This window comes from Sus scrofa, chromosome 7 (assembly GCF_054392235.1).
Source record: "Sus scrofa isolate SSC_HxYL_T2T_F1_AM1 chromosome 7, Sscrofa_HxYL_maternal_Yorkshire_Landrace_v2.0, whole genome shotgun sequence".
NCBI lineage: Eukaryota > Metazoa > Chordata > Mammalia > Artiodactyla > Suidae > Sus > Sus scrofa.
This window is the reverse complement of record NC_139389.1, coordinates 101785028-101801246: the sequence shown is the minus strand read 5'-3', so window position 1 is coordinate 101801246 and position 16219 is coordinate 101785028. Positions and strand designations below refer to the sequence as shown.

Here is a 16219-nt window from a genome sequence, read left to right as displayed (position 1 = left end):
GGTATGTTTTTTATCCCCATTTGGCACTCTGACTAAACTTTCATATGGAAAGCAAAATGCGTATAGGATAATCAAAATCCAATTCTTTTAAAGTTGTATCATTAATATTTTAACAGGATTAAAAAATCCTGTTTGCTGCATTCATGGTAAATTAGGTTTTTCAAGGACTGAGCAGCTCTTTTGATTCAGTCATATTTATTTTACTTTGCTCAGGTGGCTCAAAGACCTGCATCTTGTTTACAAGAAAGTAAGGACAAAGAGGCATTTAATAAGTTGGAAAAAATCAGAATTCATTAGAAAGAGGTATTAGAAATAATAATATCATACGATAGGAAGCTTACTGAAACTTAACTATAGAGGAATAAGCCCTTGATATAACAATCCGACTTATAAATTCATTGAACAAACAATGATTGATGATGCTGTGGAGAAGTCCTTGCCCTAAACCGCCAGTTTCCCTTTCACTACACTATAGTGTACATTCCACTGCAAGGAGTATTCTAAAGAAGTCCTATTTCAACTGTTGGAAGAAGAAAACAATGCAAGATCTTGCTGCCATTCAGAATTTGCCAGGGTAAAAATGCCTTGGAGTACGCCAGATTTTGTTAGAGGGTTAGAAAGAATTTTCTCAAGAAATAATGTTACAAATAATGCATAAATTCCTACATTAATTCATATATGTGTATGTGATCTTCAATTCAGTTAAACCATAGCACCATTTCAGCTTATTAAAGGTTATATAAGATTTTGAGCACTAGACTATAAATCTGGTAACCAGTTACAAAGTTGTTTTCATTGGAAACTGCTTTGCCCCACTTACAAATTAGTGAGTCTTACAGGGTATGACATATAATGGAGTTCAAGGATAAGATGATGAGGTTCAGGAATGCTACCCCAAAATATGGCATCTTAGTATATTTAATTAAACTGAAGAAGTATGAGAAAACGGTGGAAGCAAGGTCCCTTGCTCTTCTCCCACTCTTCTCCCCTGAAAAAGGTCATAAGAACCTCAAATGAGAGGTTCCCTTCCTACATCCAGAGGAAAGGAGCGCCTTTGTTCTCCAAGATAGAAGGACACCAAGAAGAGTAGGTGTTTTTCCCAGTTCACTACCCTTAGCTCATAATTTAGCCCCATCATATTTCTCCATGACTGTCCACTCTTTATCAAACCTAGCGTAACACTCAGGTTTAAATATTTTTTTGGGTCTTAATTTCCTTATGAAGACATTTGTGTTATGTAAAACATATAAATTTGTATGCTTCTTTCCTGTTAATCTGTTTTTGACAGTTTAATTTTCAGACCCAACCATGGACTCTGTGAGGTTCAAGGAGAACTTTTGCCTACTCTAAAATAATAATTATAATAAAAAGCACTATTCTTTTTAGTCATAATCTTCATGTGGGGTGCAAGTGCATAAATAATTCAGCCATTAAACAGGAAAGTGATTTTGCAGAAAAAGACAAGAAAAAAACCGGAGAAGATAGTCAACTGGTTGAATGAAAAGAAATATGCCACATGGATATGTGTTCATTTATCATATGCAATACACTTGACAATGATTAGGAAAAAAAAGCAAGACAGGAATGGTGTAAGTGTAAACTTGGACTGAGTTAATGGTGAAGCTAATAAATAATACTTTGATTTTTCAGTCAGATTGTGGATAATAACCATATGCAAAACATATTTTACTGTGTGACAAATGTAGCATATAATATGCCTGATAGAGTTAGTTCAAACAAAAAATAACTTTACCTTTGGCCTTTTAGTATGACAATCAGTAGTGACAATAACAATATTTAGTGGGTACTTATTCATATCAGTCACTGAACAAACCTATATTAAGCAATTTAATCCTTACGATGATACCATTCTCATTTTATAAAATTATGAAGTACAGACAAATTAACTTAAGTGCTTAAGATTACAAAGCTAGTAAGAGGGAGAGATTTAGATTTTAGAGATTTTTAGTATTCAAAGAATAAGGCAATAGGGAGAATTCCCAACGAAGAAATTTTAGGTATAGCTTTAAAAAGCAAATTGCTTCAAGAAGCACTGAACTACTTCAAAAGCAAAGAAAGAATGACTATATCTTTCTTAATTCTGGAAGAGAATTAAGCCCTGACACACCACATCCATTGCATATAATGAATTAACTTCTTTTTAATGAATCTAGTATGGCACCATCTTCACAGGGGCTTGAGAAAACAGCCACACAAATCGTTTCTTGTTCCTTGTTTTAGATGAGGAACTCTGGTTGAGAAAGCAAGTGCTTTTCCAAGGGGGAAAAAAAGGTGACCACAGAAGAGTGATAATTCTTATTTGCTGAAGACCAGGTTATATATTCCATTGTATCCAAATGCATCTTTCTGTGATCAAGTAAAAGAACATTTACATTGCTAGTAGTCAAGAAAATATTTACCTGAATCTTTAAAAATTAGACCAGGATTGGTGGTAAAGCAAACTTGTCTATAAATCAATGGGTATAAACCAGTTCAGGGCGTGTCCGTGAACTGCTTAATAGTCATTAAACCTTTGTAATTTACAGAAAGCCACACAGGTATGCACTGGTATTACCTCCCATACATAAGAGATAACTGAATTAATTAAGAAAGAAAAAGAAAAATGGAGACATAATGATGGTCCGTGGTGCATAAGGGCACATGAAGATAAAGAATGATGGGCATCAGCCCAGTGAGGAGCAAAAATCACTTTGATGTCAAGTTCCCTCACTACTGGACTGTATTTAAAAAACAAAAAAAAAAAAAAAAAAAAACACTAGAAATTTATATGTTGATCCTTCTCTTGATTTAAGTTGCCTGCCAATACTCCCTTTGTGTCTTGGTACTAGATGAATAATCTTTAATCAGAGGCCTACATAGAACTTATTTATCAGCAACACTAGATTCTGACAATTTTGTTGAAAGCTAAGAAATACTTCTTACTGACTTAACAATAAATGTCAGCTTTTTATTTTTATTTTTATTTTTTTTTGCTTGTGTACCAATTCTGATTCCCATATGAGTTCCTGACTGAATTTATGAGAACGTGACTTTTCACAGACTTTTAGTTCCCAGTGTTTTTCAAACAGGATGTCAAGGAGACTGATTGGGGTTACAGAAAACAAAGCTGCATTGCTGCATTGCTCTATGTAAACTTCAAGTTTCAACAATAGGGCAAGAAAGTTAATTCTGCAGTTTGAGACTCTTCCTATTACACCCAAGGTCAATAAGGAATTAAAGTTTGTAGAGAGTGAGATAACTATTTGATATTGTTTAATGCCAACACTAAAGAAAAACTGGGCCAGCTACCAGTTTTACCATTAAAAATGTAATACTGGAGACAGGCCGTGCAGAATTAAAATGTTTTAGAAGTATCAACCTAGATTAATATACACTTCGGGAATTAGAAAAATGTACACAAATCTTAGGGATATTTGATAAATACATAATGGGATACTTGAGACTTTATTATAACTCATAATTTGGCTAAGAGGTGTTTATTAAACATGTATTGTGTGCCAGGTAGGGTAAAGAAGCTGAGTCAATGTCTTTATCCAACCAAGTTTCATAATTTAATAGCAAAGTGGATATTACAGATATAGCAATAAGGGCATAATTAAATGTTATTCATTTAATTTACACTTACTATCTACTATTTGCCCCACACTAATCTAGCCTGTGAATTACAGGTTAAAAAGAAAGCAGCTTCTGGTCTCTAGGAGTTCACAATAGAGAAAGATAAGTAAAACATACAATTATAATACACTATGATAAGTACTATAATAGAATTTAGTACAAAGTGCTATGGGGATATTTAAGAGATGCTCCCAACTCAGATGGGGTGGGACAGTGGGAGGGATTATCAGGAAAGGTTTCTTGGAGCTAGGATATATGAGGGTAGTTTTAAGGGACAATTATAATTTAGGTGAAGAAAAGATGGAAAAGTCAGAGAAAAAGGCTATTGTAATTCATAGATGGGATTCATTCATTCTAGCAAGTGGTTAAAGACGAAAAGTATGAATGAAGCTAGTTTTAACTATGATAGGGAGTAGTAAGAGTAACTGATGAGGTAGGTAACCACCAATTCCTAAGGGTTGTGGAGAGCCATTGAAAGATTTTAAGTAGTGGAATGACGTGATTACATTAATATTTTAAGTTAATTCTGGTAAGCATGTGAAAATTGACTGATGAGGGTAAAGGAACTAGTCTGGATATTAATCTAGTAACCCAGATGAAAAATCCAATAACATCAGTGAAACTGGTTCTGAAGAGAAGGGCATAGATTCTAGAGATACAGAAGAAGCAGAATCTTTAAGAGGTAGGTTCTGATTGATTATAGGGGATATAAGAAAACTTCCTGGTTTCTAGTCTGAGTGACTAGGTAGTGTCATATATTGAAATAGTGGAGGAAGGTACAAATTTGGGGGTTTATTTACAAGGTGTTTGTAACTCTGGAGAGAGATGTAGACTGTATAGGAGTTGATGCCAAGATAGTTATTAATAGTGATGTAATGATAATATATGAGAAGCTCCTAGAATGATCTCTGACTGAAGTGAGTGCTGTATTATAAGCAGAAGTAATAATAATGATGGTGGATGGTGATGATCATAATAATAGTGGTTGATTATGAGACCAACCCAGAAGTAAATAGATTATCTTGTCTAATATAACTTTTTATGATGATGAAAATGTTCTATGTCTGCACTTTTAAATATGGTAGCCATTAGCCACATATGACTACTGAGCACTTCCAGGACAGCTGTTGCAATTGAGAAAGCCAATTTTAAAGTTTATTTAACTTTAATGAATTTAAAATTAAAATTCATATGGAACTACTGGTTATTGTTTTGGACAGTGCAGATATAAAGTGAAAAATGAAATCAAGAAAATCTGGGAGTCAGTCAAGTTGACCTCCAACACGTAGAATAATAGAAAAATAGTCAAAGAGGCAGGAGGAAAAGTAATATAGGATAATACCGGTTATATGCATAATTGAAATTCCCTTGATAGGATAATTAGGATAATGGGAGTTGGTAGAGGAGGCTTTCTGGAGGAAGATGGATTAGAGCTATGACATGGAGTAGGGCATTTCAGGGAGACAGACTAAGCAGACATACTGGCCAAAAGGAAAAGAAGGAACATAATATGATAACAAGGCCCACCTTGACTGGTGTGGTAGGTATATGATATGGAGTTAAGTGGCCAATTGTCCTTATTTGCCAAGGACTGAGGGAGTTCCTGGGATATAAAACTTACAGTTTTAGAACTGGTACACTCCCAGGACATGGCACTTCAGTGCTAAAATGAGGAAAGTCCTGCATAAACTGGGAGGAACTGGTCACTAGAGAATAATATTAGATAAATAGTGGCTGGCCAAAGAATGAAGTACTTTGAAAGGGAGAGAGAGAGAGGCATTTATTCTTGATACAACAACTCAGGTAGGCTCTTAGTTTTTTGATTAGAGACTTGAAAGGAATTAAAATAGTGCTTAGAAAGAGTAGTCTGACATTTGAGGGAAGGAGGACTATACAAAGGGAATCCAGTTGTTTGGCTATTGTCATAATCCAAGTCTGAGAAGATCAGAGCTTAAACATCCAAGTTAGAAATGAAATAGAAATTTATGTTTATTTAATGCTTACTATGTCCCAGGTTCTCCATTAGATTTTATAAAAATTACCTATAAATTCATCCTGATACTCACATGTGGAAACTTTATAAATGTAAGAAAAGTTAATTGACTTATTTGTTTAAACAGTTACTCAACATTTCCAAATATTTTCTGGGTACCTGCTATATGCCACACCAAATTCATTACTTGCCTTACTAAAGCCAGAATCTGAAAGTAGAACTGGCTACAAAATTCATTGTATGTATTAGAAGAAAGAATAATTCAAAGGAAGAAATAACAAAAATGACAAAATTTAACAACACATTATCAAAGAAGAAAAATAAGGAAGAGTAAAAAGTAACTAGAAGATTTCTGTGCTGTGAAACTTTAAAAAAACATGATCTAAGAAACTGTAAGGACATATTCGAGAGAAGGGATTTAGACAGTAGAGTTGGATATACTAAGTTTGAAATCATAACAAATATTTTCAAACAGCAGCTGGAAATGTAAGTTTGCTACTTTAGTTCAAACTATAATATATCAACATCAATTTGGGCTCTAAATATTTGTATCTCTATGTTATTTGTAAATTCTCTATTGCATAGGAAAAATGATAACAACACTATAATAAGCTAATATATATTTGTATAAAGCTAGATTTCCACAGAAGAAGAAGAGAGTTTATCTATCTATCTAGATACATCTAGATCTTCTTTCTCTCTCAAAGATATACATAGCCTATGTCTTGGTTTTAAGACACCTCTGAAACTTCCTAAACTTGTTATCTGTGCATTAATATTTCCTCATCTTAAACTTTAGAATTCTCATGTCTTATTTCCTTTGACAATCCTCTTTTGCATTTCAAATGACCAGAATATATAAAGCATTATATGAGGATAAGCAGAAATTCAATAGTGTCAACTACAATAGTGTGTTTAAAAAAATCCTTTTTTTTTTTTTTTTGTCTTTTTGCCATTTCTTGGGCCGCTCCCGTGGCACATGGAGGTTCCCAGGCTAGGGGTTGAATCGGAGCTGTGGCCGCCGGCCTACGCCAGAGCCACAGCAACGCAGGATCCGAGCCGCGTCTGCAGCCTACACCACAGCTCACGGCAACGCCGAATCCTTAACCCACTGAGCAAGGGCAGGGATCGAACCTGCAACCTCATGGTTCCTAGTTGGATTCGTTAACCACTGAGCCATGACGGGAACTCCTAAAAAATCTTTTTATAATGGAAATTTAAGAACGTATGCCCAAGTAGACAGAAGTACCCACTGTCTTTTGTCAAAAATGATCAACCAATTCTTTTAAAAGGATGTTTTGATTAGATTTATCAAATATCTCTGTCAAAGAGAAAGCAAATGTTTTCCCATTATCTTGATGGCTGGTCACTTATTTGGATGTCAGAGAGCAGTATGTACTTAATTTTCTTACTTTCACTCAAACAATCTGTAAACTCCACTTCATTTTTAAAGATTCTAAGAAGAGGCATGAATTAAGAAACTTTGGTAGCAGCAGGTTGCAGTGTTTTCAAAAGATATATTTCTTTTTTTTTTTTTTTTTTTGTCTTTTTGCTATTTCTTGGGCCGCTCCTGCGGCACATGGAGGTTCCCAGGCTAGGGGTCTAATCGGAGCTGTGGCCGCCAGCCTACGCCAGAGCCACAGCAACGCAGGATCCGAGCCGCGTCTGCAACCTACACCACAGCTCACGGCAACGCTGGATCGTTTACCCACTGAGCAGGGCAGGGACTGAACCTGCAACCTCATGGTTCCTAGTCGGATTAGTTAACCACTGCGCCACGACGGGAACTCCAAAAGATATATTTCTAACAAATCTCTTCATACAATCTCCAAATTCCCAACTATTGTATACAAACAGCGTGAATGTAATTCTCATAAGAGTGAAAGGAAAGTGGAACATCACAGACAACTATATTGAAATAAATAAGAAATCAATCAATAAAGATTTTCTAAGTGAGATTTTGTAAAGTAGAAAATCTATGTGATTATCTCACAATGTAGAATATTCATTTTATGAATTTTTATTTTATTATAGTTTCTTCTAGTTTAAACAGTTTGTAGTCCTGTTGGTTTTTAAAAAACACCACTACTGAAGCCCACTGCAAACACCTAGTACACACAGAGCATTTGGCAGGTGAGCAGCTCAACTGGCCTATTTATCATAGAGGACTATGTGGAAAAAAGGCAAGGGCTGCATTCCAGTGCAACCCTTTCTGCTTTCCTTCAAAAGTATTTTTCCTTTTGAAACGGGAAATGCTATAGTGGTTAAAGTCCAGCTTTCTCCCTCCCCTTCTTTCCTTCCATAGGTCTCCCATCTACAATTCAACTAAAAACTTCCATTTGCAGAAGCTCCAAACTGTCAGTCAATCAAAGTTTGTTTAGATCATAATTGGTGTGCTAACAAGTGGGTTAAGAGTTCAAAGGGCAACTGTTTTGCCTGTTACAACTTAAAAATGCCATATTTTCTTTAGGCAGCTAAAAGTTCTTTTTTTTTTTTTTTTGTCTTTTCAGGGCCACACCCATGGCACATGGAGGTTCCCAGGGTAGGGGTTAAATCAGGAATTGGAGCTGTAGCCACCAGCCTACACCACAGCCACAGCAACATGGGACCCGAGTCATGTATGTGACCTACACTACAGCTCACAGCAATGTGGGATCCTTAATCCACTGAGCGAGGCCAGGGATTGAACCCACATCCTCGTGGTTGCTAGTCAGGTTTGTTAACCACTGAGCCATGACGGGAACTCCATAGGTAGCTAAAAATTCTTAAGCATCAAGTAAAAATTAAATTTCACTCTCTGTCCACCCAACAAGAAAAATAAATTTAGCTTCAAAGTCTCAAATTATTTGAATCTATCCTGCTACCAAGAAATCTAAGTCATTAAAAACAATATTTTAAAGGGTTCAATGTTTACTAAATTTTTTTTTGGTTTATATACTGTTATAAATCATAAAAGATTTATATCTAATGTATACTCTAGCTTTTCAAATAAGTCAGAAAGAACACTCTTTCTACCAGAAGACAGTATTAATTCTGGCTTTGATCTAAAGAAAGGGAATTCTAAAGCAATTTTTTCAAAGGATTATAAAAAATGAACACTGCTGGAACAAAACTAAAGATTAGTTAGAAATCTGGAAGGTGAATTTTTCATTTTCATTTGGTTTTTTAAACTTAGCATGAAGGGATGAACAATAGTCTATAACCTGAGCCACTGAGCTTACTGCATTCATAATATTGTATGCATTTTAAATGTGAAGCTAATTCCAAAGATCAGGAAATAACTAGAAGATTATAATTATACTTAAATAAGGCACAGTAGGTGCTCAATATTTATTAAATAACTAAATATGAGAAAAATAAGACTAATAAATTACATAAAGGGTCATCTTTCTAAAAGCTCTTGAATTAAAGTTTTATACCTTATAGATACATATGTATCCTCTTTTAGATAAAACCCAAAACCAGGTAAATATGTACTGTGAAAATACAAGACTATTGCATGCTATTAAAAGCTGATGACTTTTAATAACTCCTGAAAAGTAGAAATCAAAGTATTTTAAAAAAATGTTGTGCCACTCACTTGGCAGCTCTTATGACTTTGGGCAAGATATCTAAATTCTTTGAGCCTCAGTTTCTTTATCTGTAAAATGAAGGTGACAATAACATCATCTCCAAACAGAGCCATAGTGAAGATTAATACGGATAAGATAAATGAGATGTTGAAAACAGAGTTTGTCACATAGTAAGAGAATTGTATTTTTTACAAAGGGGCTGTCAACTACATGGAATAACATTTGTGAAGCTTTATCAGCCAAATAAGGCTGGAAATGGTCTTTTATATCTTGTGGGTAGATTTATTTTTGAACAAGTCTTAATTTTTTGGTCTCATGAATATCACAGAAGACAGTGACATGAAATTGGTAAAGCCAATATGCTCCATTAGGGATTGGAGAACTTATTTCTTCGGCAGTGGAGGTAAGTGAAGATGATATAAAGATGACTGAAGCATGAAAGGTTTGACTACTTCTAGAGTGATGCTATCATAAGCAATGAACTTTACCGACAGTTCCATCAAGAGGCTTCGATATGAAAAATGGAAACATTAAAATGTTTCTTGAAATTCTAATTATTAAGGATTATAATCTAAAATTTTAACAATTTAAAATGAAATAGTAAACAATAATGGAAGGTTATTTCTGTCTACTGGACTATCATACATATTAGAATCCCTAAGAATTTCTTTGCAGTATTGGTCTTTATGGTATCATAAACATAAACAACACCTGTGGAGTCCACAGAGATGTGGTAATGAATGGAATACAGAAACCCTAACACAAACCCTAAGAATTTCTTTGCAGTATTGGTCTTTATGGTATCATAAACATAAGCAACACCTATGGAGTCCACAGAGATGTGGTAATGAGTGGAATATAGAAACCTAACACAAATGACAAAGGGAGAAACACACTTTATGACAAGTAAATAAAGCTCATGTGTCACAATGAAACAAACCCAGATGAAGCCAGAATTCCTTTAAGAAAGCTGAGTGCTATGGAGCAAATGCCATAGCATACACAATTCTGTTCCCCCAGAAGCCCGTTCCACATTCCAACCTGAGAGCCCTCCTGCACACATGCTGTCACAGAGAAAGTAATACCCTGATGGATGCTGTAGGCTGTGATTGGAGATGATGCCAATGGTAGACTTCTTAAACACTCTCATGGGAAATGGAGAATTGCCTGGATGAAGTGGCAGAAAGAAATGGGTTATATACTTTTTACAATGGAATTCATAATCTTGGGGAATTAAGAAAGGAGCTGTGGAAAATGTGGTGGTGAAATGATATCAATCCTCTCTTTCAAAAGTCTTTGCTGATAGCACAAGTAATTCACTTGCTTTTCTTTACTTCTCCCTACAAATATATATTTCAAGAAGAAATCAATTCTCCATGAAATCAGTTTTAAGAGAAAAAAAATCTGTAACAGCTACAACTTACAAAGGAAAAAATTAAAGAAGCTGTAATTCTATTGACTCTATAAATTGAACTTTGTGAGGCTATGGGTTTAGTTATGCTATTCCTTTCAAAGCTTTTTATAAAGTTTTAAAGTCAAAAGACGATATTGTGCCTATGGTTTTGCATACACTATCTGGCATTTTGGATAGTGCCATCTTTATGGTTTTTTCATGACATTCTAAGATAACATTTCTGTGGTCAGAATTAAGCTGACAATACTGGCCTGTACAAAGTAGCTATAGTACCCTGCTCAAAGTAAATATGCATAGAAATATGTTATGTCTGCAAAGTAAAAAATTAAGATCTTAAAATTCATGGACTATTAAAGTCCTGCTATTTACTAGTCATATTTCAAAGTACATATATTCTTTTCTCTTAGCTACTTAGCAGTGCTCCTTCTTTGAAAAACAGACTTAAAGGATAGTCAAAGTCTGTTAATATTTCACTGACACTAGTTTACACAACCAGAAAACCCACTTATGTTATGCTTTAACACAGTAAGCACAGGAAATTAAACCCCTAAAAAGGAAAAGAACATAGGTCAAAATTTATATAAAATATTCTGTTAAAAGAATATGAATTTCATGAGTAATAAGCTCTTCTAGATTGTAAGAATCTTATACAAATACAACTATCAAAGAGACTATTTTCCTGAGTAACCTAGTCATTTTTTTATAAGGGAGTGAATCTTCCATTTTATATAAAATAGAGGAATCATATTAACTTTCCATTTAATAATCAATTTGGAAGCTTTCCTGAGGCTATGGTTAATGGGACAGGATTATCATTAATTTAGTGTAAATCATCAGCTACCAGAGAAGACCTACACAGATCTGCAAACTGGAATCTTTGTTGTTAGCCAATATGAGTTTAGTAACAAATTACTCACTTCAAAGGAATCTTTAAGGAATTAAGGTGGTGACAACAGTCAATTTGGTTATTTGGACTTTAACCATTTCAATGTGACACAGTGACTGCTAAAAAAAAAAGTTACTCAGAAAAAAGTACTGTATGAAAATATAGAAGATTTCCCCCTAGAACAGCTAACTTTTCCCCTTTGGTACGCTTATCCCTTTCAGCCAAGTGCAAAGTGCAAGGCAAAATAAATTAAGGCAAAAGGAAAATAAAATAAGAAAAATGGTGAGGGCGAGCATGTCGTTGACCATGTAAGAAAACACGTGCAAAGTATACCTCAGATACACTATAGGTAGATGAACACGAGGGAAGCCGAGCCTGGTTTTGCAGTGGGGAAAAGAAAACACTGTTAAAAAGGAAATGATAGCACAGTAAGGGTCTCAGAAGTTTAGAAGGCTCCATCACCAACACGTTTGCCAGATAATAAAACAGACGCTTGAGCTTGAAATCTCAAGGTTCATACTATTTGAGGAGAACCTTGTGATTAAAAAAAATACCTGGGTTGAAAAAAAAAAAAAATCCATGACGGAGATGGCTCCCCCTGATCAGAATTTGGTATGATCTTGTTGAGAACATGCTCACTTCAGGTTAACAGGAAAGCAGAACGTTGGTCACCTTTTCCTATAGTACCACACTGATCTGATTGTTTTAACACTAGCAAACTACATGTGAGATTATTTATAGAATGACTCTAATGTACATCTTCATATTAAAGAGGGCACCAAAGCTAGCTCAGTATTGATTCCGATTTTCTGTTCCTACAGTTCTCTTATCATTACCGAATCTAAATAAATACATAAGCCAATAGCAACACCAAGAAGATATATAAAAAAAACCTTAATCACAAAACTCTCTTTCAGACGTAACTTTTATCAGAATGTGCATTGATTTTTTGAATCAGCTATTTTATAGTTAAAACTATGTTTAATCTTCCTGACTTTGACATGAAAATTTTCTGACCTGCTCTTATTTTCTAGGTTGTCTCACTGTTATGTTCAATTATGTGGCCTCTTGTTAGGTAGTCCCAATGCCATGCAAGCTAAATATTATTTAGGTATGCATTTTCTCATTACCAATTCTTCCTGAAGTTCTAAATTCAAAGTTAGGGTAGGGAAATGAAGGTACAGAAAAAGATGGTACAGTGGTGAAATCAGAAATGCCCTTATTATCTGATTTGTGTTATTTCCAGCACAGCACCCAGCATAGCAGAATGTAGCAGGCATTCAATAACAGTATATTGAATGAGTGAATATAAAAACTTTTCCTCTATCCTCAAGAATTGAATTGTGTGAAAAAATATTCAGCAAGCTTTACAGTCACCATCACAAAGATTTGTGATAAAATGTATTACTGCCATTTAATGGATTACAATGAGGTAGTTTCTAAAATATGACCAATTCTATGTATATTAAAAAATTAAACCTTTCTTTCAACCAAATAGACATCTAATTTTCTTTAACAAGATACTAATTCTTAGAAAGCTTTCTCCACATGTTGTCCTGTAAAACTGAAAAACTTTAGCTTTCAAAATAGTTTGAGTCTTATTCTTCCCCCCACCCCTCCATTTTCAATTACTGGGGAAATGTGCTTGTCAAGGAAACCTTTTATTAGTACTTTATTTTTGTACTAAAGTCAATTCTGAGAAGGGCAATTCTGCAGTAAGCATTAAACACCTCACAGATGTGTCACTTCTACCCCAAATGACTCCTAAGAAGGCTACTGTAGGCAATTTTATGAGTATCAGATGGTTCAAAGCACAAGAGAGATTTATGTTATTTTTCAGAACTGAACTAAAAATTGAATTATCTGAACTGAAACTTCTGAATTAACTGTGCAAGTTAAGTGATTTCTAATAAAGTGAAAGGTAGTGAAATTAAACCTGTTTTCCAAAGAGATAATCTTAAAATTTATTTACTATCATCTTCATCATTATTGTAATCTGGTCATATTATAAGACATTATCTACCAAGATACTCAGGATGTTACATAATCATAAATTAAATAGTAAATAATAAGTGTATATTATTAATATGAGTAATTGCCAAAATGTCCAACGAGGAAGACTGAGGAGGCTCAAACAATGTTCTACATATAAGAACCAAAAAACACTGAAATTTGCTTAAAGAAAGTAGAATACACAAACCAACTGATATTTACTCACCTAAAAGCTACAAAAAGATTATTATCTAAGGACTAATGTTCTAGCTGGGGGTCCTCTTCTCAAAGTAGCTGAATCAATGTAGATACCTTTTAGATTTTTAAGTGCTATATTAAAATATAATGTATTATTTGATCACATTGGAGTGAGTGTCTTTCCTAGTTGTATGAAATTTTCTATAGAAGGTATGATTTTAGGTAAGGTCAAAGAGGAAATTTAGAAGAAATCAAAAGGTGGTCATGGTTTTCAGGGAAAATATTTCTATAGATGCAAGGAAGTAATATACAGAAAATTGCATGTGTACAGCAAAAATGCTCTTAAAAACATATTTTAAAGAAGTTTAATGAGCAACAATGGAATTTATCTTTATACTCTAAATATCTATAAGGGGCCTCCCAAAGGAGAGGAACTTATAATCTATATTTTATCCAAGCTCTAGTTCTATGTATTTGAAGGGTTTAATGGCAGTTCCATGGTGGGTTTACTTTGTGTGCATGTGTGTATGTTTGGCATGTGAAGAGAAAGCAGCTGGGAAAAAAAAAATGTAATGAAGAAGAATAAAAGCATAAAGGTAGAAAATTTCAGGAGATCACAAGAGATCAACTCTTTCAAGTGTATGCTTCCAGGCAGAATAATCTGAATCCATCCCTAGAAAAAATGAGTGGTTCTCCTTTTCTCAGTCTATAGAATGAAGAAAATTCACATATCCTTTATGATAATCATTTCTTTGTCAATATAATCTTGACACACTAACCAGTTTTAGCAGACCTCAGCAAACTTTTTCTGTAAACAGTCAGACAGTAAGTAGTTTAGGCTTTATGAGCCACATGGTCTTTGCTGCAACTGTTCATTGCTGTTGTGGTAGTGCAAAAGTAACCATAGATTATATGCAAATGAAAGAGTGTGGCTGTGTTTCCACAAAACTTTATTTTTTGACATTAAAATTTGAATTTCATATAATTTTTCACGTCACAAAATGGTATTATTTTGATTTCTCCCCACCCCATCATTTTAAAATGCAAAAATCATTCCTAGCTCATGGAGAGAAACAAAATAGAAACAAGATTTGGACTAAGGGTAGACCTCTGAGTTATAGCATTAATTTAGTAAATAAAAAAGTGCAAAAAGCCCAAAGATAATTCATCAATACTATAAAAAGAGTTTGGAATTAAGGCTGGAATGAAAATACCTATTAAAGATCCACAAGATCACAACCAACCAATATAAACTCATTATTTATATTACCCTATTTCATACTAGTCTTATTCTGGCATTCAGGAAATTATTAAACATTTTGAAACCATTCTTCAGGAAATTATTAAACATTTCAAAACCAGCCTTATTTTAAGTAAAAACTCCTCCTTTAACTTTTTCCAGTCCAAACAATACCATCTTTTTGTGTTAGCATAACAAGTACTCATAATTATCATATTCCTTCTACTTTATCACTTTTCATCTTAAAGTTCATTTACGTGCCAGTAAGTTGTCTTCATAAGTCATCTTCCCTCTTACTGTTTGTCAAAGCCTTTAAAAAAATTGACATATTTGGTTACCCCAAACCAATCTGTATATATTTGTAGCTGAATGGAAATTTGCCATGATATTATACGGAGAGAGTGAAAATACAAAATTTGGGACTTTGAGGTATTTTTATCCCTCTCCTTTCTTTTATTTCTATTTGTTTTTATTTCATGAGCACTTACCTACCTTTTTCTAAATGTCTTAACATTCACATTTTCTAGGGCTCTATTACTCTTTAAAAAATTAACTTCAATTTTATAAATTTACCTTGATGTATATTATTTAAATAAAATATTCATCTGTATTATATAACTTTTAACACTGCATTGTTCTTCAGTCTTGTGCATTACTTTTTAATTAATTTTTTTACTGAAGTATAGTTGACATACAATATTATGTAAGTTACAGGTATACAATAGAGCGATTCACAGTTTTTAAAGGTTATATTCCATTTATTATAAAATATTGACTATATTCCTTGTGTTGTACAATATATCCTTGTAGCTTATTTTATACACAATAGTTTGTATCTCCTAATCACGTACCCCTCCCCCTTCCATTTCCTCACTGGTAACCACTAGTTTGTTCTCTATATTTGTGTCTACTTTTTGTAATATTCACCAGTCTGTTATTTTTTTTAGATTCCACACATAAGTGATATCATACAATATTTGTCTTTCTTTGTCTGACTTACGGTCTTCCTGCCAGATTCATGCATTTGAGTACAAAGAAAATTAATTTTTTCCTTTATGTAGTTTTAGTCTTCAGTCATTATTCTCAACACATTATTAATCTAAGGACTTGCAGTTATTTCTGCAGTAGTTAAATCAGGCAAACTCTGTTTAGGTATAAGGTGATGATTTTATTACTACTAAAATTACAAAAATCTCATTTAAATTTCAAAATATTTCAGCTTTGTACAATGTACAGAAAAAAATGATATTCTTTTTTTTTCTTCTTTTTTTTTTTTTCTTTTTTGGCT

The 16219-nt window shown here is 33.8% G+C and overlaps 1 protein-coding gene across 45 annotated transcripts in view; it reads right to left on the bottom strand.

Annotated features, from left to right (window-relative positions):
* Window positions 1–16219, bottom strand: part of GPHN (gephyrin) — a 567426-nt gene that overhangs the window by 176219 nt on the left and 374988 nt on the right. For 12 of the 45 annotated variants that reach the window (XM_084966161.1, XM_084966172.1, XM_021098008.2 and 9 more), the window contains one exon: window positions 11835–11876. In XM_084966161.1, coding sequence (XP_084822287.1) covers window positions 11835–11876 — 42 coding nt within the window. 45 annotated transcript variants of the gene reach the window in all.